Source organism: Condylostylus longicornis, unplaced genomic scaffold (assembly GCF_029603195.1).
Source record: "Condylostylus longicornis isolate FDR11 unplaced genomic scaffold, ASM2960319v2 ptg000171l, whole genome shotgun sequence".
Taxonomy (NCBI): domain Eukaryota; kingdom Metazoa; phylum Arthropoda; class Insecta; order Diptera; family Dolichopodidae; genus Condylostylus; species Condylostylus longicornis.
The window spans coordinates 305,149-329,961 of record NW_026578139.1 but is presented as its reverse complement, the minus strand read 5'-3'; the positions used below and the strand labels follow the sequence as shown (position 1 = coordinate 329,961).

General features: G+C 31.2%; 1 protein-coding gene across 1 annotated transcript in view; it reads left to right on the top strand.

The window, feature by feature from the left end:
• Positions 1–24,813, top strand: part of LOC129616280 (solute carrier family 12 member 7) — a gene marked incomplete at its 5' end in the record, with an annotated part of 277,715 nt that overhangs the window by 73,413 nt on the left and 179,489 nt on the right. The window contains one exon of the mRNA XM_055531859.1: positions 21,492–21,625. Coding sequence (XP_055387834.1) covers positions 21,492–21,625 — 134 coding nt within the window. The remainder of the gene's footprint in view (positions 1–21,491; positions 21,626–24,813) is intronic.

The window sequence follows — 24,813 nt, the reverse complement described above, 5'->3', positions numbered from 1 at the left end:
AAGAATAACAAATATAAAAAAATTAAAAAAAAAATAACAAATAAAAAAAATTAATTTTCATTTATAAACGACACAAAAAAATAATTATTACCTAATACTACAACAAAGTAACACAAAAAAATTATGTACACGTGTACATGATTACAAATAAAAATACTTAAATCTAGTTTAATATTAAATTAACCCTGGTACCTACCTTTCATAATTTACAAAATAGTTTTTACCCTCTTATATGTGCATAAAAAATAAATATTTTTTGGATATATAAAAAAATATATATTGTACATAACTACGTATTGTAATTGTACCATTGAACATATGTGGCATAAAAAAATAAATATACATATGTACGTATTATTTATATTGTATAAAAAAAAACAAAAGAAGCATCACATGAAATAAGGAGGTTTTCACAAACTACTCTCTCTTGGATGCCTATCCACTATTGGATGTTAGCGGTCATATGTCTTTCCTGTTACAGCTATTGAATTCTGGATAAAATGTCCAGTTTCTAATGTTGCGTAACCACGACATTTGCTTACGCCCGATGCCTCTTTTTCCTTCGATCTTACCCTGCAGGATGAGCTGAAGGAGTTCGTATTTCTGACCTCGGAGTATATGTCCAAAGTATGTTATTTTTCTTCGTTTTATGTTCGTTAGAAGTTGTCGAGTATTTATTCTTCGAAGAACTTCATCATTTGTGACATGATCTACCCATGAAATTTTAAGTATTCTCCTATATAACCACATTTCAAATGCCTCGAGCTTATTCATGTCGGTAGTCTTTAAAGTCCATGACTCAACCCCATACAAAAGTACTGACCATACATAGCACTTCATGAAACGTAGGCGAAGGTCCAAATTTAGTTCTGCGCTGCATAAAACTTTTTTATACTTAATAAATGCACTTCTCGACATTTCAATACGGCATTTGATTTCTTGTTCGCAAGTCCAATGCTCATTTAGCCAATATCCAAGATACTTATAGCTGGATACACGCCCTATTGGAATACTGTCGACCATAACTGTAGCAGAAGTATGTTGCAAGTTGCACCTGCTTACAATCATGAATTTGGTTTTCTCGGCATTGATTTTGAGGCCAAGATTTTTGCTATGATGATTGACTTTATTAACCAGATGTTGTAGATCATTTAGATTATCTGCTAAAAGAGTTGTGTCATCGGCATATCTGATGTTATTGATATATACTCCGTTTACTTTTACACCAAGCTCTACTGATTCTAAAGCCTCTTGAAAAATGTGTTCCGCATAGATATTGAAAAGCAACGGTGACAAAATACAGCCCTGCCGAACTCCTCGTTTTATTGGAATGTTATTAGTCAGCCCATCTGCCATTTTTATATTGGCCGTCTGATGCCAGTACAGATTTTCAATGCATCTAATAGTTTTTTCATCAATATCAATTGTTCGTAGGATGTTGATAAGTTTATGATGTTGTACCTTATCGAACGCTTTCTCATAATCCAAAAAACATATGAAAACGTCCTTTTTGACATCGCAGCAATTTTGCACGAGTACTTGAACACAAAAAAGAGCTTCTCTTGTGCCGGTTCCTCCTTTGAATCCGAATTGCGATCTTCCCATATGAGATTCAGCTTTAGGATACATGCGATTGTGAAGCACTTTCAGAAAAATTTTTAGTGCATGACTCATCAAACTTATTAATCGATGATCATTGCATGTCTTAGCGCCAACCTTTTTTGGTAGAGCAATAAATGTTGATGAAAGCCAGTCTGAAGGAAAGATTCCGGTGTTGTAAACTTTATTGAAAATTGTATGCAATAAGTTAATGTTTTGATCATCAATCAATTTTATTATTTCTGTCGGAATATCATCGGGCATGGTAGCTTTGTTGTTATCCATCAAAAAATTGCCATCATCACTACCAACAGAAAAGTGTTCGCCGCCGGCATTGTCCAACTTGCAACAATAAAAAACAGGAAAGTAAAAGAAAGACTTCACAGCACGTAATATTTACAATAATACAAACAGATTCTTATTAAAAAAAAACATTTCCCAAAAGATTAAATAAATAAATAATTAAGTTTTTCTTTCTCTAAAAATTGAGTAAACAAATAATAAGTATTTAATATAAATAGCATTTCTAAAAATATCAATTTTGAAAAGAAAAATAAGTAAATTTTAAATAATCTTAATATTAGTTTTTTTGAAAAAAAAAAAATAGATTTTAATAGGTTTTAAAATATTACTTAAATTTTAATAAAACAGAGAGCTAAATTACAAACATTATTTTTCTTTCCTTTTTCTATAATATTACGAGTATAAGTACATTGCACATTTACTTAATACATAAAACTACATAATATGTAAAATTGCATTTCATAATAATCAGTGCTCGAAGTGTGGCGGGATTGAGTGGGATGCCATCCCAGTACTTTTAAATAATTGGAAATCCATCCCACTAATTAATAGGAGAGAAAAATGAGTTCCGAAACATGATTTTTAAAATTTAAGAAAAAAAAATTAAATATGTATATGGTATGTATGTAATTTTAAATAAGACCAATTTCAAATAGTAACGTATAATTTTTTTCTATTAATGAAATTTTCGTTACTACATAGTAGTATATACATTTCTTTGGTAACAATTTGCACAGTTTTTGATTCAATTTTTAGTTGATTTAATTTTGAATATAAATATTCTCGTTAGTTTACTTCCAAAGTTCGGTAAATTTTGTTGAGTTATTTTTTTAAAAAATAACTAAAATAATATTTTTTTCTTTTTACCATCCCACCACTTTGAGTATCCAACTTCGACCACTGATAATAATTATATATGTTTATGTTGGGATGTCATTACAACAACAACACAACATATAGTATAATACATATATATTAATTTCTTATTCAGGCAAATACAATTGTTTGAGAAAAAAATTTTTTTAAAATATCAGAATTGTGCGTACACGCATAAAATATTAGTAAGAAATACGATTCTCCACATTTGCATGCATACATAATCATATAATTTTGGGTTGCTGCAATACTACATATTAATTTGTTATATTATATTGACATACACGCTTTATTTTTGTTTAAAAGTAAATGTTAATATATTATGGGCAGCATATTAGAGTGAGCAGCTATACTTTTTACAATATTTAGGGAAAAATATCCCGAAATAGAGTGACCACCTACCCCGAAAAAATTTAATTTTTTTTCTCTAGATTTAGAGTGAATTGTTTTTTGGAAATTTTTTTTTTACTAATTTAAAAGATATTAATTTTACTAATTTTTAATAGTTGCTATTAATAATAGACATTAGAAACTTACCTTTAGGCATTTTTATCGCTGCTTTATTTTTTTTCTCTCCTTGTTGACTTTTAATGACAGATTCTGATAGTGGTTCGGTGAAGGAGAATCCTGAATTCAAACCCAAATCCGGTATAATCGATCCCATGCACGCGCGTCTCCCTGCTTACTGGCCCAAATCGACCAGTACATGGTTTAAGCAAGTCGAGGCCTCATTCGCAATAAATCGAATTAGCTCAGATCTCAGTAAATATAATTATGTTCTCGAAGCGTTGCCACAAGATGTTGCCGAGTCAATCATTCATTGACTGAGTTTCGAGAGAAGAATTAAGAAACTAATATCGGACGAGGAGATAAGAGACAGACAACTATCAGAAATTTTCCGTTATTTGAAGCAACTGGCAGGTTCAGCAGCTAGACCAGGTGAGGAATTTATCAAGGAACTTTGGCTTAGTCGCCTTCCACACGTAATCAACATCACTCTAATTTCGCCGTACATGATATTCAAACCCTATTAACAACTGCTAACAAAATTTGGGATGCAATGTAGGATGCTAGATCTGTGGTTTGCCTGATCGCCGCAAAGCCTGATGAGCTCATCAATCAAAACAGAATTGCAAGCCTGCAAGAAAAAATTGGCTTCCTTAAGAAAATAATTCCTGAATTAAAAATTTTAGATGCTGAACACCGGAATTCGCGAACCCGTTTCAGAGATAGGACTAGAAGTCGGACCCCTAGCAGAAAAAAATTTAGGTCTGCTGGACCTAAATGTTATTTCCATTTTCGGTTTGGAAAAAATTCCAGGAAGTATGTTGCGCTATGCAACTAAAAAACTAACGCCACCTGCTGTTGGGATGGCCAACAGTTTGGTTTCTTCAAAAACAAGCCGTCTTTTTATTAGAGATAGACAAAGCCATTTGAATTTTTTGATTGATACTGGGGCTGACTTGTCTGTGGTACCAAGAATTCACCAATTCCTTTTTGAATTCCGGGAAGGATAAAAATATTTTTCTTTCAGCGCACAACGGTGCTAAAATAGAAACATACGGAACTACAGTAATTTCGGTAAACCTAAGTTTACGTCAATGTTAATCGTCCAATCTTAGGTGCTGATTTCTTAGAAAAGTTTGGATTGATCGTTGATTTGAAGCAAAGAAATTTAATAGACCCATCAACATCCCTTTCAATTAGAGCTTCGATGGTGTCGGTGGATAGTCCAACTCCTATAACTTACACTTTGGCGATTGATTTTGGTAAACTTTTGAAGAAATTTCCGAACTTAAGGGCTTTACCCGATTTTACTCACGTATCGCAACATTCCGTTGTCCATCGTATACTTACCGAAGGCTCATTACCATTCTCGAAGCCTTCAAGATTAAATCATCAGAAGCATAAGATCGCAAAGAAAGAATTCGAACACATGATACAGTTAGGGATCTGTGGGCCCTCGTCATCTTTTGTATCATCCCCGTTACAATTGGTGCTGAAGAAGGACTCTGTGGATTTGCGTTCCTGCGGAGGCTATCGCAGATTGAACGCGCTGACGGTGCACGATATTTTCCAACATCGATTTGTTTAGGGCATATCATCAAATACCCGTGGATCCAGAAGATGTTCACAAAACCGCAATTATTACACCGTTCGGATTATTTGAGTTTCCCGCATGAGCTTCGGCTTAAGGAACGCGGCTCAAACTTTCCAGCGTTTAATGAAGCAGGTGTTATTTGGATTAAATTTCGCGTTCGCCTACAATATGATAATATTCTAGTTGCAAGTAGAGATTTTTCGGAACACCTAAATCATGTGAAGACCGTTTTCCAGAGGCTAGCAAAGTTTGGTTTAACTGTTAGACCAAATAAATATGTTCTAGGCGCTAAGACTGTAGATTTCCTTGGCCATACTGTTACATGTGAAGACATTAGGCCGTCCAGCGAAAGGTGCTGTGTTATTCGTGATTTTACCCACCTCAATCAATCAAACAGACATTTTGAATAGGCATTTGGAGTATATTGCGCAGTTTTGCACCGATATTAAACATATAAGCGGTAAAAGTAACGTGGTTGCTGATTATTTTTCGCGTGATTTCGAAAACTCGCCAATAAATTTGGATTTCAACGTTAGTGATTTTATCTTGAAACAGAAAGAAGATAATACTTTACGAAATTATGCGTCGGATGACTCCAAAGCCAACATGTTGCAGTTCTCTTACATAGAGGTCAAGTTATCAACAGAGAAATTATTCTGCGAAATTTCAACTGGAAAAAATAGGCCCTGGGTACCAGAACCACGTAGACACCAAATTTCTGAGAAATTGCACAATTTGTCCCAGGATGGCAGTCCAAGTAACGAAAAAATTGGTCGCTGAGCAATATTTTTGGCCAAATATGAACAAGGACATAGGTTTATGGTCTCGGAGTTGCGTCAGTCGCCAGAAGTCGAGGATTACAAGGCATACTAAGTCGGCACCGGATAAAATACGGGCCCCAGGAAGATTTCAAAACATACATATGGATTTGGTTGGACCACTTCCGCCATCAAACGGTTTCTCCTACATATTGACTATCGTCGACAGATTTTCACGTTGGCCTGAGGCGTATCCAATAGCGGACATGTCAACTGAAAAAGTGGCCCTAACTTTTCTTGCACAATACTTTTCACGTTTTCAGGAGCAGGGAGCCCAGTTCGAGTCTAAACTTTTTTTCAAATTTGAACAAAATATTGGGAATTCATAGGACTCGTACGGCAGCTACAATTTCCAATCAAATGGAATGGTGGAGAGGCTCCATTGACAGCTGAAATCGTGTCTTTTTGCCAAGTGTGCTTCCGCACGTTGGAGTGACGAGCTACCGCTAATCCTATTACACATTAGAGTTACCGTCGAGAACGATTTGGGGAATTGTCCCGCGGAGATGCTGTACGGGATGTAACTTTGAAGCTTCCAGGTGAATTTTTCGGAGACGCCACACCCGATTTTGCAGACCAAAATACATTCGCCGAAAGAATTAGGCCATTCATGTCTAATATTCGAACCGTTTCGAATCGGACCCCTACACTATCAAAAGAATTCTTTCCAAAAGATTTGAAGTCTTTAAAGTTGTGCTACATTTATTTGTATTATGGTATGAATGCATGTACGTACGTTCATCACTTAACAACCACATTTTAATCATATAAATGTACACAAATATAAAAAGTCATATAAATGTAATAAATAATAATTGTTATTATAATAAATAACAAAAAAAAGTTAAATGATATAATAAAAGAATTATTAAAATTAAGAAGGAATGGCCGACGACGACCACACCTCCTACTTTTCTTTCTTTTTCGTTCAATAGAATTTAAGTGTGAAGCTTTTTAAAAAAAAATATCCTGAGATTTTTTGAAATATTAAACTCTTTTTTACGTAAAAAAAAAGATAAAAATAGGAAATATGACACGATCAGTGGAATTTAAAGAAAAAACAGAACCGAAGGTTTAACAAATCGTAATACTAAAAATCGAGTATTGGGTCTTGTGAAATACAAGGACATTACTATGTCAGTGTAAGAGCTTCAAAGTACATTTCAATAACATGAAAAATGTATTTCATTAGTACTAAAAAATAAAAAAATACACTGTTTTTTCTTAAAAATAATAAAAATAACATGTTAATAAAAAGTTTTCAATAGAATTTCTCACAATTTTTGGCCGTTTTTGCTTTTCCTCTTCAAGACTTTAAAATTTCACGATTTAGCAATACCTAAAACAATTCTTAATGTATTTTATATTTTCGAAGGAGCTATTCCGATTCAAAAATTTTTATTTTTTTTGTGAAATTATAATTTTTCTTTGTGACTCTCATTTTATTTAGTATGTTTTTAACAGCGATCTAGATTATGATAATTTTTTGTGTTATTTTTTCAATTTCTTTCTAAATCCAATTTCTTTTTTAAAAAGTACATTTCATTAATAAATAGGAAGGGCTGGCTATATTAAAAATTCTAATTTGTTTTAATGCGTTCTTCAAACGAATTCTACAAGCGATATTTTTGAAATTAGAGCTTTAATTTAAAAAAGAAATATGTGGAATAATTTGATCTAAAAATATTAATCAATTTCCTTCACAAAAATAGTTTCCGAAAACCCTTCCATATAAATTTGGAATACACAAATGACATAGATACTATATTTTTTATGCATTATGAATTACGATTCATTTACGAATTATTTTCTTTTCTGATTTAATTAAGTTTAAAGAAAATTCTAATAAAATTTTTATTAAAATATGTATTAGGAATAAATAATGTAATGGCTTTTTTTGCACTTTTCCAAAAAAATTTTGAAAAAAGTGCTTGTTAATTTCACTTTCTCCGTTCGTGGACATGTTTACATAATTTCTACACCTTAGAAGAAGCGTAAATTTCATGTAGATCTTTACTAGAAACTTATTTGCGTAGAAGAAGAGTTTTACCTATCGCCTCCCTCTTAAAGTTATAGCGCCCAAAACCATAATAGTCATTTTTGACTTTTTGTTGTAATGAAAATAGAAATATTTTTTAGGTTCTCCAAATGCAGAAAACCAGTGGGTAACTTATTCATACCATATCTGAGATTTAAAAAAGTTGAATGACCGTTAAAACTTACTGTTAACTAAAATCCGGTTTTTCCAAATTTTTGATATCATTTTCTTCTAGACCCCGGTTTGTACGAGTAAGAAATTTTAGCAGCTTTTAGACATTAGCACATAGTTTATATCGCTAGAAGAAATTTTTTCATGCCATGAATACATTTCATGCCATTAAAAAATATAATTATTTTTCTTAACTCACGCAAATAACCCTTAAATTCGAGCTTATGTTAAAGCCTTTTTAAAATTTCTTTTGCTTTATTTCAAAGATTGCATTTAATGGTCATCCAAAATGTATGCTATATTTGAAGAATATTCTTATATTAATGAAATAAAATAATATTAATTTTAATTAATAAAGACCCATATATTTAACAGACATCCAATCTAGTGTGAAATTTTTAGATATAAAAATATCTAAATATTTTACGATTTTTAAGCTGGGTTGCCATTCTGGTAGATTTCTACGAAGCCCTAATTTGATATCTTTTCCATAAACTTTCAAATTCTTGATACTGTCATTCTTAAATTTAAATTTAAATTTAAATAGACTTCCGGAATTTACTATAATAAATTTTTGAAAATTTTTGAAAATCTGGTGAACTTAGCTCAATTAGTTTTTGAGTTATCGTTGGGACAAACGGACGGACAGACGAACCTAAATCGGCTCAGAATCCGACGCTGATCAAAAGCAATTGACTCTATATCTCAGACCATTATTTCTTAATGTTACAAACGGTAAGGCAAATTCAGTATACTCTTCGAAAATACGTTCGTACGGGGATAAAAATTATGATCTTATAGATTTATTGCTCAGAGTTATTCTTATAGAGTTATTTTCTTTATATTTTTATAAAATTTTTTTAATTATTTAATTTTCAAAAACAATAATATTATATTTTTCTAAATTCAATTTGCTTTTTTATTACGCAACCTTCTGTGTTCCTTAGAATGGGGGACCAGAATCGGAATGCCTATTTCTTGTAGTTGGAATAAATAATTCAAACGCAGTAAGTATGATTTCATTAAACTTATTCGTTATCGATTCGATATCAGTAATATTAAGTACTAAATAAAAATCGTAAGTAGAAAAGAAATAATTTAACATTGTGAAATTAGCCTTTTTCAAATTAAAACGGTTGGAAGGGGCCTCGTCCATGCATGGTTGACCGGTAATACAAATCGGAAGAAGAAATCGGAGGACGAAAGGAGTAAACTTTAACCAATGGATTTGGCAGAACGATATGTACGCAATTATACTAATCAGAATATAAAAACAAAACCAATTGCTTCAATTGATGGTTAAAAACCGACAAAATTTGCTGTTAATTATTCAAGTGAAAGAATCCACAAAAGATAACTCCAGCCCGCCATCACAATCTATTTGAACCAAGAATGGTCCACGTTATTTTGGGAAGATTAAAGTCTCCAAAACAGAAAACCTCGTCGTGCGATCTAATAAAATTGTAAATGTTTTCAGCCATGGAACAAAATTTAAAATGTACGTCAGTACTAGTGTTCGGTGGTAATATAACAATTTACCAACACAACTTTCTTGGAAGTTAATTCAATTTTTACCGCAATCACCTCCAAATTGTCTCAGTTAGAAATATCGAAAATACTAGCGGACAATGGGTTTTGAACTGCAACCAGTACCCCACTTCCCGTAGGAGCATGTTCCTGAGAAACATTCTCACAACGGTTCTTCAAAATACTGAAAAAGCTGGACCAAATAGTTCTAAGTTATTAACAGAAGAAGTGAACCATGTAACCGTCAGAGCAAAAACGTCGTACTCCATCATGGAAGAATTCAGCAAAACGGCCCCAGTTTTAGTCCTCAGATCTCGAACATTTTGAAAATAAATTGAAATATTATTTAAAGTTTTCGGAATACTACCAAGACCCAGTGGGTGAACCGAAATCAGATTATTTCGAAAAGATTTTACATGTTTACGAAGTTAACATTTGAGGGAGTTGAGGGACGAAAAACCCTGCAGTTGGATTCCCGCATCCGCTGTAGGTACTTTTTAAATATTAGACGGATGCTTGTCGGAATAATGTCGTATTTTTCTGCATTCTAGATTATTTTTAAGTTTTTTATTGTATTGTTTTTTAATATAAATATATAAGCAATAGTAATCTTAATATAAATATAAAAGCAATAGTATAAAACTTTAATCCACTAATAAACACCCTCCTTAAAATAAATTATAAAACTAGTCGGAAACGACTAACCATTAATTTTGCTCGATGATTATTTACAAGCTTTTGATCTGGCGTAACAGCTTACTAAGTACTCATTGTTCTAGATAAAAAACATCAAACTAACTCGAGAGGTCTCGTACGCTTAAGTCTCCTAACAAAGTTTTGATCCTAACTAATCGAGCCGCCTCGATGTTGACATGATTGGATAAACGCAGTTTATGATTGGCTCCTTGCTTTTTAATTTCGTCTGTGACAATTAGGATCGTGAGATCCCTGTGTATATCGGCATTACGGACATACCAAGGGGCGTTTACAAGGTCCCGTAATAACCCATTTTGAAATCTTTGAAGAGGTTGGATATGAGTCTCCACAGCGCAGCCCCCTAAACTGAATATCGTAAGCCCAGAAAGGCTTAAATATTTGATTATATATCAAAACTTTGTTGTATATTGTCAACTTAAAACGTCTTCATAAAAACCATTCAAACTTTCTGTAATCCTCCTCAAGTTGAGATCTCTTTTTCTTTAGGTGCTCCTTCCATCTGAGCTTTGCGTTCAACTTCATTCTCAAATACTTCGCTGTGTTTGCGGACGGAATCAAGTCGCTATTTATCCGAACCGAAAATGAATTGTCAATTTTCTAATTCTGAATTGTCAATTTGAAATTTACGTGTACTGATTTCATCTCGTTAAGTTTTATATTCCACTTTCTAGTCCATTTTGAGATCTCGTCACTGACTTTTTGTAATTTTTGTGTAGATTCATTTTCATTTCATCCTATTGCGATAACAGCTGTATCATCAGCAAATGTAGCTGTTGTCACTCCTTCCAATTCAGGAATATCGCACGTGAATGACAAGTATAATATCGCACGCGTATAACAAGTATAATATCCCAATATACTCCCTTGCGGTACCCCCGACCCGATATCCCTAAGCGAAGAGTAGTCCTTTTCCTGTTTAACTCGAAATACCCTATTAGTCAGGTAAGATTTGAGCAGGTCATACTACCTTGGTAGTAATCGACTAAGCTCTTTTATTAATCCACGATGCCAAACCTTATCGAAGGCCTGGGCTACGTCCAAAAATATGATAGAACATATTGTTTTAGAACATATTCTATGAATGTGATCTATGGGTGAGTGGTTTCGGCGAAAACCAAATTGATGATAACCTTATACTTTCAATTATAGACTGAAGTCTTCTCAAAAAAAGTGTCTCTAGCAGTTTTGAAATCATCGGCAACAATGAAATTGGTCTGTAAGAAGTCGACCTGTTTATAGGTTTGCTAAGTTTGTGTAGCATGATTATCTCTGCAACTTTTCATATGTCAGGGAAGTAATTATACTTTATACACGCATTTATTAGGCGCCTAAGCATGTTATACCCCTTTTGGGTAATTTTTCCAAAATATCGGCCGTTATTAGGTCGAATCCCGGGGCCTCTTTAGATTTAAGAGTCCTAATTTTCTCTACAACATCTCTTTCCTTGACAATTGGAATAGTCATGTTATCCTCAACAAAAGCAGATTCCTCATTTTCATACACGCCCTGACTGTCATGCGGACAAAATATGTTGGCCAAATGATCCGCAAACGCATTTTCCTTATCCTTGTCAGTTTTTTTTTGAACTAAAAAAATTCTGCTTACTATTTTGCTTTTGAATTCCGCTTTTTTGAACTAAAAATATATGAGATCATTGTATTTTCGAATATTATTTATTTTTTGTATGTGTTATGAAAGTATAAAAAAAGAAGTCTTTTTGTTATATAAAAAATTTCACAGAAAATCTTAAAATAGGGCTATTCAGGGGCTAAAAAGTTCAAATGTCAGATTTTGAAAACTTTTCTAATTTTGTCCCAAGTCTCTAGCTCTTCTAGCTGTATATATATAACTAGTCGTTTGTAATGAAAGTATTATATCTGTAATTTTGAAATTATGTTCTATTTTGCAGGGTTTTTAAAGTCACTTCTTCGCAAAAGTTTAATCTTATAAAAATATATTTTTTTATTCCTTTAAATTTTTTGCAAAGAGTTTTCTTTGAGATATTAACTTTTATTTTATTTTTTTATAAAACTTACAATTAGGAAAGCTCTTAAAAACAATTACAATAAAGTTGGGTCAAACCAATGGTTTGTATTGTAGCACTTTTCCATTCAACAAGTGAAAATTCTGCTTTTAAATACAGCCTATGTATACCTCTATCACACTATTAAAATTATTTTCATTCATATACAAAACTATTTATAGGATTGCATATATTTAGGATGATGCATATATGCAGTCTTTGAAATAAAGCAAAAATTAACATAAAAAGGGGTTAACATAATGCTCGATTTTAAAGGTTCATTGTGTGAGTTAAGAAAAATAATTATATTTTTTAATTTCATGGAATTTACCGTTAGCTTTTTGTGTTTATAGAAATTTGAAAAAGCTTGCGGTTTCGGAAATATTAGGTGTCAAAAATTCAAATTTTACAAATTTCAAGAGGCGATAACTTGTGAAGGGGTGGAGATGGAAAAAAATTTTTTTCTGATGAAATGAACTATTTATTAATGTCTAAAAGCCCCTAAAATTTCAAGCTTCTACAAGCTGGGGTCTAGAAGAAAAACGACATCAAAAATTTGGAAAAAAAAGACTTTAGATAACGGTAAATTTGAACGGCCATTTTGTTTTTCTAAAGTTTAACCATAGTATACCGCGCTAGGGGAAGCAAGCCGCTGCCTTTATGCGTTTGCAAAATTTAAAAAATGCTTATGGTTTCATTGCAACAAATAGTTAAAAAAGGCCATTTTTAGGGTTTTGGGGGGTATAACTTCTAGAGGGGGGGAGATAGGTGAAAATTTTGTTCTACGGAAATAAGTTTCTAGTAAAGATCTATGTACGTACAAAATTTCAGCTTTCTATCTTCAAGGGTGTAAAAGTTTTGTAAACAGAAACACGGACGGACGGACGGACAGAGTGAAACTAATAAGCACTTTTTTTCAAAAAATTTTTGGAAAAGTGCTAAAAAGGTGTATTACTAAATAATTGATTAATTATTGAAGAGTTAATTTTTTTTTTTCAAAAATTCGATAAGAACCCTACTTGAGTCCATATCGCTTAACATTGCAAAATTATTTTTGACAGTAAGAGCTTTAAGCGAGCAATTATTGTATATACATACATAAAAAAATTTGCTACTAATTAGAAACCATGTGCCCATATGTTTAGACATTATAATGCATAAGAATGAAATGCGCGAATATATAGTTGGATAATACTAATAATTATATAGAGTAATGCGTATAGCTTACGATTTCTATGCAAAAGGTGTAAGGTTCGAACCCTGAAAAATGTGAATTGTGAAATGAACTGTTTTTATACCCGTACGAACGTATGTTCGAAGGGTATACTAAATTTGCCTTACCGTTTGTAACGCTAAGAAATAACGGTCTTAGATATAGACTCAAGTGTATGTTTTTGATCAGCGTCAAATTCTGAGTTGATTTAGCTTTGTCTGTCCGTCCGTCCGTCCGTCCGTCCGTCCGTAATTGAGCTAAGTTCAATAAATTTTCACAAATGATTTATTGTACTAAGTGCCAGAACCCTATTTAAATTGGACATGATCGGGGTGCAAGTTCAGGTAGCTCCCATACAACTTCAAAATTTATTTGGCTATATCTCAGAAACTATAAAAGCTATGGTATTGAAATTTCACACAAACAAATATATTAATAGGGCCAATGTGTCCCACAAAAGTCGTTGAAATGACTTGGCTCCTTCTGGTACCTGCCATACAACTTCAAAAGTTATTTGGCTATATCTCAGAAACTATAAAAGCTATGGTATTGAAATTTCACACAAACGAATATATTAATAAGGCCAATGTGTCTGATAAAAGTCGTTGAAATTATTTGGCTCCTTCTGGTACCTGCCATACAATTTCAAAAGTTATTTGGCTATATCTCAGAAACTATAAAAGTAATGGTATTGAAATTTCACACAAACGAATATATTAATAGGGCCAATGTGTCTGATAAAAGTCGCTGAAATTACTTGGCTCCTTCTGGTACCTGCCATACAACTTCAAAAGTTATTTGGCTATATCTCAGAAACTATAAAAGCTATGGTGTTGAAATTTCACACAAACGAATATATTAGTAGGGCCGATGTGCTTGATAAAATTCGTTAAAATTTCTTGGCTCTTTCTGGTAGCTGCCATACAACTTCACCAGTAGTTGGGCACACACAGTATTTTGAAAAACACATTGTACTGAAATTTTTCATAAATTAATATACGGCAACTCCATAGTCAGTTATGGCATCATTATTCGCACATAGGATAACGAATTCGTACGGGTATCACAGAGTTGACAAGGTCAACTCTATTTTTTTCTCGTTTATCTATCATTTTATATTTTTTGTTTTATTTAGATTGAAAATAAAAAAGCTATCCCCTTCAAAATCAATATCAGCAAGTTTCCGACCCAAAATGTTTTTTTTTTAAATTCCTTATTTGTAAAAGTTCAATGTAGTAAAAAAACATTTTATTGTTAAATTTTATCCTAAAAATATATCGTCCAAAAATTTAGTGTTCACTTATGTGTTGCTTACTAATACTTTTGCAGCAAATCGCGAAAAGAATACATAAGTAAATGCGTACATACTCATTCATTGTGAAACTATATAGATTTTATTAACTCTAACAATTTTCTTCAGAAAGTTTTCACTTCTTGTCATAAGTCATACTTCCAGAAATTAATTTATATACAATATTTATACTATGAAAAGTAAGTACAAATTACCCCAAAGATGTAGCACCATTTTGTAAAAACGGCCAAGTGAAGTTCTTTCTTTTTCTTAGATCCTGCTCGTAAGCCTACCCAGATTTTTCGTCCTAAAAATATATGAGATCATTATATTTTTAATGCTATCACAATCGCATCTACTGAGACTAAATGAAAAATACATATGTATATATAACATTAACCAATTGTTGTTATACGATTTATTTTTAGAGAGGGAAAGGAAAGGAAAATGAAGTAAAATATAAACAAATTAATTATAAAAATAACGAATTTTTTTTTCAAAAGATCTGGTTTTTGTGTGAGGTATTTTATGTTTTTTTGTGTATAGCGTACCGAGTACAATTATTGTCGCTTTTAAGCGGTATTTTTCTTAAAATTATAATCTTAAGCGGTAACTTTCCTATACAGAATTATAGAAATTTAAGCAACGGTAAAATATAAATTGAACATTCCTCTTTAATAATATTGAATTATAATAAAAATAAAATTTTTTTGCGTGAACACCAAAAAGTACCCTGGTACAACTTTTGACACCCTGATATAGCTATTGACACAGTATAAATGTGCAATTATTGACCAATCTTTATAGAAGGCTTGTAGAAAATAATAGAAAATGCAAATTAAATAAAATAATTGTTTTATTGCAATTATTGCAGTAAATAAATACATAAATTATTTTTTATAGGAACTAGTTTTATCTGTTACATTAAGTAAGATCCTTTGATATATGTATAAGAATTAATCCCAGGCTTCTCAAATCTCAATCTAAGAAAAGGAAAGTGCATTTTCCATGCACTGACTAAACAGCTGCTATTTTATTACCGACATTATACCGATATACTACATAAATATTAAAGAATGATTAAGATAAGCAATTATTGCATAAATTCTTGCAAAACTTTATTACGTAATAGTATAATCTTGTTGAAGCTTAAATAAGGCAAATATCTCATACATAGATAATAATATGTTCTCAATATTGGTTGTGTCAAAAGTTTTGACAATTATTATAAAGGTTTTATCTTACTAAAGCAAAGTTTCTTAGTATCTCTTCGCCTTAGTTATTTATTCTTAAAAAATTTTCAAAATGTGCAAATTTTTGCTGGTATCAATATTTGTACCTTCATATTATACAGCTGTTGACACCCCATGTCAATAATAGAAATTCAGCGAAAATTTGACCAATTAACACTCCCGTTATTTTTTTTTTCCTTTGTTCACTCCTAGAAGGAGCATAGGGCTAGTGCATGATTTCTCATGCACTACTTTCATAGCGTCATAGGGTTTAACTAGGTAGGTGACTAGCCTGCCGTAGATTTTATTTATATATTAATTATTTGAGGTTATTAATATTTACTGTTTATTTTTCTTAGTTTTTTTTTAATATCGAATATTAGGAATATTTGAAAATTACTTGTACAATATTTTTATTAGTATTGTATATTAAGTTATAATAATATTGAATATAATTTTTATAGTGACCTGACCGGGGTTTGAACCCGAGACCCTTCGGTTAAAGGACCGGTGCCATAACCACTGCACCAATGGTCGGATAACACTCTCGTTATAATCGTTGAATAATTTTTTTTCATTTTGATTATATAAATTTAAAATTAAACGTTCATTCATTCTAAAAGTACAACAATTATATTAAAAACCTTAAGAATTACTAAATTTACATATTGAAGTTTTTAATGATTTTCACTATTTTTTTCCTTAAAATAAATTCTGCAATATTTTTTTTTATTTTTTAAAATTAAAAGCCAACTAATTATTTAAAATATTTATATAACAAACAAAGAATGAAGAAAATGTCAAATAATAATAACACATAATTAATTTTTTTGAAATTTGAGTGTGAATGACATCACCGATTTTTCAGAGTGTCAGTAATTGTACCCGTTACGGTATATGATTAAAATTTAAAAAAAAGTTTTGTACATAGAAATAATCAACAATAATTATGTTTGTAAATTTTGTACAAGACTGTTGATTATTCTTCATCTTTTAATCTTCAATAATCTGATTTTAACTCTTCTTAAACATTTACCTTTTTAGGAAAATAAAGCAAATTATGTTACTTCATCAATTGCTTGGTTCATAACGTCATTTCAATGCTATGGTAATGTATACCTATAAAAAGTAATTATCCAAAGGAAAATTTTAGGATATCTCTTTGAGAAATTTTTCAAAAATCTTAAGGAAACTTTGTCAAAAGAATTCCCAGCTTTAATTTTTAAATGAAAGATTAATTTAGGAAAATATAATGTATTCTTTCAAAAAATTGAATGTTTTAAAACGTTTAGTAAAATTTTTCTAAATCTATATACATACATACATACATAGATTTTTTCTATTGTCAATACGTAAATATCTTTTACCACTAGCCTTAGTATTTAGAAACTGAAAATACCACATATATTTTTAGTTTTTGCAAATGTGATCCATCAGAGACAAGAATTTTCAATCAAAATTAGGCGCAAATATTTCATTAAAAATCATATTTACCGACCGAATTGTGTATACAATAGGTAGATTATGTGATTTCAACAAAAATTGTATATCGAGTTTTCGGTGGGAACGCACTTTTATTTTTAGCAACCTATCGGTCTGTCGGTCCGTGTATGCATACGTGTATCTCAAATTTTGATGAAATTTTATGTGTAAGTTTGTTTCGACTATGGCACGGATTGATCAATTTTTGGTATATGTCAGGCCTCGGGAACTGCTCTTTTAAGCGGGCTTGTTTTACATTTTTGATCATTATGAAGAAAATATTCAACAAATGTACTTGAAACTTCGCTCGACCGTTCGCTAAACCTCCTAATTTTTGGAAGAAATCAGGCTTTTACTTCGGGCTTACTTTATAAAGAGAAATAATTAATCGCTTTCATTGAAATTTTATATTTAAATTCTTTGTACTAAAGCAAAGAACATAAACATTTTTTGGAAAGATCAGGGCTCGAAAACTGATTTGCGGACCGATTTTACATTTTTCACCATATCTACGGAACGAATTGATGGAATTTTTTGAAATTTGATATTTGAATTCTGGTTGTTACCGAAACTAACTGGCGAGCATTTCAGGAAATTCGGGTAGCACAAAGGGAAATTTTAATTTTTCAAATTTACATTTTTCTAAGTATGTTAACTATAAGCTTACTAATGTCCCAAAAATTTAAAAAAGTCTGTATTTAACAGACATTTTTATAATATTCTGTAACAGTTCCACTTAATCACAACACACATTGCGGTCGGTTATGTGCTGAGCACATCAGATTTTTTTTAATTTTGAAGCAATGGCATGCTGCGATGTCTTCGGTCTTTTTTGCTAAATTTAGGTTTAATGCTTAAAATTTTCGAAGCCTCAGCAAAACAAAACGGATTTTCTAAACTAGGTAAGTTAAATATATCTATAGCGTTCGAGATAGATTTTTTTTTCCGTATCATCGAGCATATTTTCGAGCACATTTATATACTTTTCAATTCAATATTTTCCCGTTCCAGATATGTAATATTTTTCATCATCTCGTAAACCATTCGTAAACCATACCCAGACTTACTTCTTCAACATCTTTTCATTTAACTTAAGGAGTTAAGTTTCTCTCGGATCTAATGAATCCCGGCAACGGACTGTTAAATGAAAACTTATTTGTGTTGTTAAGTGTTAGGAACAAAACTAATTTTAACTAATTTTATAACTAACAAAACGCATTTTGTTAGGAAATTAAAATTTTTATAATTTGCAAGTGTTTTCAATAAATAAAATTGGTACATCTGGGAATAGCAATATTTTGTTATAATTTATATTACTCATTTCCGTAAGATCAAATTTCTTTGATTTTCAGATATTAATAATATTTTAGTTATTTTGAAGGATGTATTTTTTACAAAGACAGTTATTAATTATTGTTTTTAAATGTGTTCATGTTGGAAATATTAATTAACGTGAAAATTATCCAACACAAAATTTATCCACGATTAATAAATGTACGTTAAAAATTTTCTAAGTTGTTTGTTAGGAGAACTGAAATGATTGTAGCGGACTTTAGAGGTAACGCAATGTATTTGAAATTAACATAACGAATTTAAAGTGTTTTAAAATATAGTAATTAATGAAACTGGTCCTATAGATAAGAAACAAGCATCATCAGATCTTACTCCGGAAACCGAAGTAAATATAGTAGTTGAAAACTCAATTGAATTTGGTTGTGATGACTGTATTAATGATCCTGATTTGGCTAACTGAAATAGAAAGAAATGTCCAAAAAGTATAGAAAATTCGGTTTCAAAGCAAAACAAATTAAAGAAATATTCAAGATAAAGAGCTTTCAACGATAGGAATTTGGGAAATGAATAAAAAAATTGATAAGGCAAGTAAAAAACTAAAGCTGTTAGATTTCCAATAACATTCAAAAGTAAATTTTCGAGTTCTATTGGACTGGCTGGTAGATTGAGTCCTATTGGTAGATAACTGTATATGTGGTCTCATTAATGGTCATATCTGAATCAAAAACAATATGCAAGATACAAAATATGAGCAATTTCATAGAACGTAAATGTCACACACAATATAATTTACAATATTACGAAGCATATAAGGTTGAAATTTGTAAAGCATGCTTTACACTATGCCTTGATGAAACTTGTTTCCAAAAAAGGGTTTTTAACAAAAACGAAGAGATACTACATATGAATATCTTCATGCTACAACTTTATTTATTGCTTCTTGAAAAAAAAGTGAAAAATCAAATAACGTAAAAATATGTATTATTTTTGTTTGTTTCTTCCCTTTTCAGTATAACTTAAGTCACATAAAACTATATCTTCAGTTTTGCAACAACAGCTTAAGTAGACTTAAATTTGACGAAAATGCAAAAGTTATTTTTCACAAATCGCCTAAGTCGAGGCGATTTGTGATATGCTTTGCAAAGTGCTTTTTATAAATTTGATATAACCGCCTATCTCACCTTTTCTATAATTATGAGACTACTACTAGTTGTTTTACTTCAGATTATGAGTTAATCGCTTCCTTTTTTAATTATCTTTCGTTCAAAAAAAAAAATTGGTTCAAAAAACTTCATAACTTTTTTCAAAATTTATTTTAAAGTTTTAAATTCATTTATCTCGAAATCACTAAAACAGACTTTAGTCGTTTGTGCTTGAAGCCACTGAATTCATTTCGTTAGAAGAAAATTTTTTTTTATCGCCCCCCCCCCCTCTCAAGTTATCGCCTCTTGAAATTTGTAAAATTTGAATTTTTGACACCTTATATTTGTGAAACCGCAAGCTTTTTCAAATTTCTATAAGCGCAAAAAGATAACGGTAAATTCCATGACATTAAAAAATATACTTATTTTTCTTAACTCACGCAATTAACCCTTAAAATCGAGCATTATGTTAACCCCTCTTTAAAGTTATTTTTGCTTTATATCAGAAACTGCATAAACTGTTCATCCTAAACATATGCAATCCTAGAAATAGTTTCGTATATGAATGAAAATAATTTTAATAGTGTGAAAGGGATACATCGATTGTTCTGCAAAGCAGTATTTTCATTTGTTGAAGGGAAAAGTGCTCCAATACAAATCATTGGTTTGACCTAACTTTATTTTTGTTTTAATTTTGAAATCTACCATATTTTTCTGCATTGTATTACTTATGTCACAATTGTGGGATGTAACTGTGACTACATTTGACGAAGATACAGCAATATTGCCAAGAGGCCTTAATGTTGAAGAATTGACATTAAATGGAAGATAAAGCAAATATATCAAATAAATCAAATTAAAAACGATTAGAAGAAAAATATGACCAATTCATATTACCATTTATCTCTTTTAGATTTTCACTTTACTTGTATCAATTAGATATAAGGATTGTACAAAAAAGAAATACTCCAAAAAAGTTAATGTAACAATGATATTATTTCTCTAATAGTTTTTTGTTACTCTTTTTTAATCAAAAAATTACTGTTACTTGTTCATAAGTCTTCTCTATTTTGGAAATATGTATATAGCAAAATAGCTACTTTTGAGAGTATCCAGACTATTTAATCACTACATTTAGTTTAGTTTTAAGAGCACTGTTCGAAATTCACTATACGATTAATAAAATAAATAATTAAATACAATATATAAATATGTTACCAATAGTAAAGTGTTTGAGCTTAATTTAAAAAAAAAATATTTAAATATGTAATTTTGTTCCTATGCTATACTATACTTACTATTTGCCTAAGCATATCGCCTCAGAATGTTTCGCTTACCAAATGAATGCTTTGGATTTAAGAAATATTGAGTTTTGATAAAATTCCTCAAGTTTTATTTTAAGTTTCATTTGATGAATAAGTTTCATTATTTAAGTTCAATTAAAGCAAATTTTTAAAGTAGTTTGAAGTAAAATAAAATTTTTGCACTGAATAAAAATTGTATTTGTTGCACATGCAATACTGTTTGGGGTCTGTTATAAAAGCAATGAACTTACTTTTAGCAATTATTCAAATTATTAACTAGAGTTAAAGAACTATTTACAATTATAGTTTTGAAAATTTGTATTTTATGTTAATTTTTTTTCATCATACTTTTACACTTTAGGAACTCTCATTGGAGTCTACTTACCTTGTATACAAAATATATTCGGTGTTATTCTCTTCATTCGTCTAACATGGGTTGTTGGTACAGCTGGCGCTATATGTGGCTTCCTCATAGTCCTCACTTGTTGCTGTGTGGTAAGTATAATAATTTGCATATGATTTTTATTTAATTGTTCAGTGTGTAACGTATTTCTACTATAAAAAAAAATGGCTAATATAAAGCTTACAATATAAATTACGTTAAAACAAAATTTTAATGGGAAGACACTGTGCGGAGAATCCGGTATAAATTTTTACGCATTTTTACATGTATAAAACATACATATTTTTTAGTTGAATCAGTGTAGAAGACAAATTTTTGTGGCTTAAATAGTTTTTCTATTCTTAAAATGATACTACAGTTTCCTCCATAGGTCAAATCAAGTTACTACCTTCTTAAATACAACACTTTTTTTATACCAAGTTTTATATATCTGATAACATTTTGTGTATCGTATTGCTTTTGGGAAATAAGTTCAATTTGGCAACCACTGACAAAAACTTTGGCAACTTGTAACAAAAATTTATTTTATAAAAGTTTTACTTTTATTTGATAAAAGTAAAATTAACTTATAAAAAATATGAAAATTAACGTTTAAAAATAAAAAAAATAAAGTTAGGGGAAACCAATGGTTTGTATTGCAGCACTTTTATTTCAACAAGTGTAAAAACTTAGAAGTAGTATTAATCAATCTAGGCTAGGACCTACCTATTAGGACTAGGCTAGGATTATACGAAACTATTTCATTAAGGATTGCATATATTTAGGGTGAGTGATTTATAATACTGCATAAATAAAACAAAAATAAATTTAAAGAGGTGTTAACATAATACTCGATTTTAAAGGTTAACTGCGTGAGTTAACAAAAACAATTATATTTTTTAATGGCATGGAATTTACCGTTAGCCTCCTGTGTTTATATAAATTCGAAAAAGCTTGCGGTATCAAATTCAAATTTTAAAAATTTCGATAGGTAATAGCTTTAGAGGGGATGGAGGTGGGAACAAATTTTCTTCTAACGAAATGAATTATTTATTAGTGTCTAAAAGCTTTTAGAATTTAAGACTTACAACCTGTGGTCTAGAAGAAAAACGACATCAAAAATTTGGAGAAAGCGCATTTTTTATAACGGTGAATCTTAAGGGCCATTTTGTTTTTTTAAAGTTCAAATATAGCATACCGCAATAGAAGAATCCAACCGATTTATTTCTACGTTTGCAAAATTTGAAAAATGCTTACAGTTTCACTGATATAAATAGTTAAAAAATGACATTTTTAGGGTTTTGTGGAGTATAGCTTTTAGAGGAGGGAGATAGGTAAAAATTTTGTTCAACGGAAATAAGTTTCTAACAAAAATCATGTATATATGAAATTTCAGCTTTCATTTTTATAAAATTTCTATCTTCAAGGGTATAGAAGTTTTGTAAACATGTCCATGGATGGACAGACGGACAAACAGAGTGGAACTAAAAAGCACTTGTTTTCAAAAATTTGTTGGAAAAGTTAAGAAAAATTATTATATTTTCAAATGGCAAGGAATTTGCTTTTAACTTTCTGTATTTATAAACCTCGCGGTTTCGGATATATCAGGTGTCAAAAATTCAAATTTCCCAAATTTCAAGAGGTGATAACTTGAGAAATGATGGAGGTGGAAAAAAAAATTTCTTCTAATATTATAAACTATATATTGCGTTTTCAGATTAAATTAACCCATTTGCGAATTAAATTAATCTTTCTGCGAATGAATTAAACTTTTTGCGAACAGAATTAACGCTTTTGCGAATTGAATTAATCCTTTTGCGAAATAAATTGTTTTTGTTTTTTTTTTTCTACTGGGTGAATAAATCTCGAAAGACGAAGAAGGACGGCGCTACCTGCCTTTTTCCTCCAACAGTGGGGGAGCGTGACTCCTATCCTAAAAAATCACCTAAACTCTGAACGGATAACACTGGTCCTACAGACCAGCCTCCGCCCTAACTTGGTTTTTCCGTACAGAAATTAAATACCCTCCATAAGGAAATTGGTATTTCGTGTTAAATCGAAAGGTCTTGTTCCTTTAAGTCTTTCTGTCATAACGCCATCGACGAGCAGCCGAGCTGCTTCCATATTTAGATGCTGTTCTAGACGAGCCCTATGCTTTGTAGCACAGCTCCTAATTTCATCCACAACCAAAGGAATTCCTAAGTCCCGTGAATATCACTTTTATGATATACCATGGCGCCCCGTAGAATTTTATTCTGGAAGGTTTGAATTTTGTTAATGTGAGTCTTCTTGGCACAACCCTACAGTTGAATGCCATATAGCCTTATTGGTTTATTGATTTGGCTATGAATTAATTTCTTATGATCAATTGCCAAATTGGACTTGCGACCTAGGAGCCAATAATTTTCTCTATATTTATTCTCTAATTTTATGTGTTTCTTCTCTATATGCTCTTTCCACCTTAGCTTGACATCTGAAGTCATTCCTAAGTATTTTGCTGAGTTATGGATCGCTACGTTCGTTCTATTTAAGTTATTTTGTGATGGATTCATTATTTTCGGTTTTGCTTCATTCAACTTCATTTTCCAATCTCTAGTCCACTGGCTTATTTTGAAATTTGCCTCCTGTAATTTTTTTGTCGAATCGTTAATGTTCGCTCCTACTGCCAATATTGCAGTATCGTCAGCAGAAGTGCCTACCGTAGCATTTTCTATTTGCAAGTCACTCGTGTAAAGCAGGTACAACGTTGGGCCCAATATACTGCCTTGAGGCACACTTGCCTTTATTTCTCTTAGCGTAAAGTATTCAGCGTCTTATTTAATTCTAAATAATCTATCAGCTAAGTAAGATTTCAAAATTTCTACAAATGGCGATGGTAACATTTGTCGTAACTTAAACGTAAGGCCTTTGTGCCATACCTTTCCGAATACCTGTGCTACGTCTGGAAATATAGAAGAGCAGATTTCTTTATTTTCCAAGCTTTTTTCTATAACATTCCATGGTTTCTTCTAAAGCCAAATTGATGGTTCGATATTAGGCCCCAATTTTCTATTATTGGCTTCAATCTCCTTTATAGCAGCTTTTCAAAAAGCTTAGACATCATTGGTAACAGTGAAATGGGCCTGCAAGACTTTGTTTCCCTCAAGGATTTCCCGGGTTTGGGCACCATAATTACCTCCGCGACTTTCTAAGCACAAGGAACATACCCGACATCCATAGCAGCATTCATGATTCTCGTCAAACGTTCCAATGTCTCGTCTGGTAGCTCTCTCAACACTTCCTCATTAATAAGATCAAAACC